This window comes from Empidonax traillii, unplaced genomic scaffold, assembly GCF_003031625.1.
Source record: "Empidonax traillii isolate 1590-97213 ecotype Southwest subspecies unplaced genomic scaffold, ASM303162v1 scaffold6603:size5875, whole genome shotgun sequence".
Lineage (NCBI taxonomy): Eukaryota > Metazoa > Chordata > Aves > Passeriformes > Tyrannidae > Empidonax > Empidonax traillii.
In genome coordinates this window covers 4,289-5,468 of record NW_020961796.1, presented here as the reverse complement: position 1 = coordinate 5,468, position 1,180 = coordinate 4,289, and the positions used below count along the sequence as shown (strand labels likewise).

The window sequence follows — 1,180 nt, the reverse complement described above, 5'->3', positions numbered from 1 at the left end:
GTGAGGGGTTTGGGGGTCCCAGGGGGTGTCTGAGGGCCGTGTGGGGGTCCCAGGGGCTCTCTGAGGGCTGTGTGAGGGTCCTGGGGCCATCTGAGGGATGTTTGAGGGTCCTAGGGGCTCTCTGAGGGGGGTCTGAGGGGTGTGTGAGGGTCCCGGGGGCTCTCTGAGGGCTATGTGAGGGTCCTGGGACTGTGTGGGGGTCCTGGGACTGTGTGAGGGTCCTGGGGCTGTGTGAGGGTCCCAGGGGCTGTGTGAGGGCTGTGTGGGGGTCCCGGGGGCTCTCTGAGGGCCATATGGGGGTCCCGGGGGCTCTCTGAGGGCTGTGTGGGGGTCCCGGGGGCTCTGTGAGGGCTGTGTGAGGGTCCTGGGGCTGTGTGGGGGTCCCAGGGGCTCTGTGAGGGCTGTCTGACCCCCCGTGCCCCCCCAGAGCTGAAGAAGTCGCTGTACGCCATCTTCTCGCAGTTCGGGCAGATCCTGGACATCCTGGTGTCGCGCAGCCTGCGCATGCGGGGCCAGGCCTTCGTCATCTTCAAGGAGCTCAGCAGCGCCGGCAACGCCCTGCGCTCCATGCAGGGCTTCCCTTTTTATGATAAACCCATGGTGAGAGCCTAAATCCATCCTAAACACACCTTAAATCCATCCTAAACACAGCCAGGGCTTCCCCTTCTACGATAAACCCATGGTGAGAGCCTGAATCCACCCTAAATGCATCCTAAATCCACCCTAAATCCATCCTAAATCCACCGTAAATCCATCCTAAACACACTCTAAACACACCCAGGGCTCCCCTTTCTATGATAAACCCATGGTGAGAGCCCGAATCCACCCTAAATCCATCCTAAATCCACCCTAAACACAGCCAGGGCTTCCCCTTCTGCGATAAACCCTGGTGAGAGATAAACCCATGGTGAGAGCCCAAACACACCCTAAATCCATCATAAATCCACCCTAAATCCACCCTAAATCCATCCTAAACACACCCAGGGATTCCCCTTCTATGATAAACTCATGGTGAGAACCCAAACACACCCTAAATCCATCCTAAACACACCCAGGGCTCCTCTTCTATGACAAACCCACAGTGAGAGCCCAAAATAGCCCGAAATCCCCCCGAAATTCCAAAAATCACCGCCCAAACCATCCCAAATCCCCCCAAACTGTCCCAAATCCCCCCCAAACC

At 57.6% G+C, this 1,180-nt stretch overlaps 1 protein-coding gene across 1 annotated transcript in view; it reads left to right on the top strand.

The window, feature by feature from the left end:
- Positions 1-427: 427 nt before the first annotated feature.
- The window catches only part of LOC114073483 (U1 small nuclear ribonucleoprotein A-like), a gene marked incomplete at both ends in the record, with an annotated part of 4,902 nt that continues 4,149 nt past the window's right edge, over positions 428-1,180 (top strand). The window contains one exon of the mRNA XM_027911227.1: positions 428-600. Within this exon, the coding sequence (XP_027767028.1) occupies positions 428-600 (173 nt within the window). The remainder of the gene's footprint in view (positions 601-1,180) is intronic.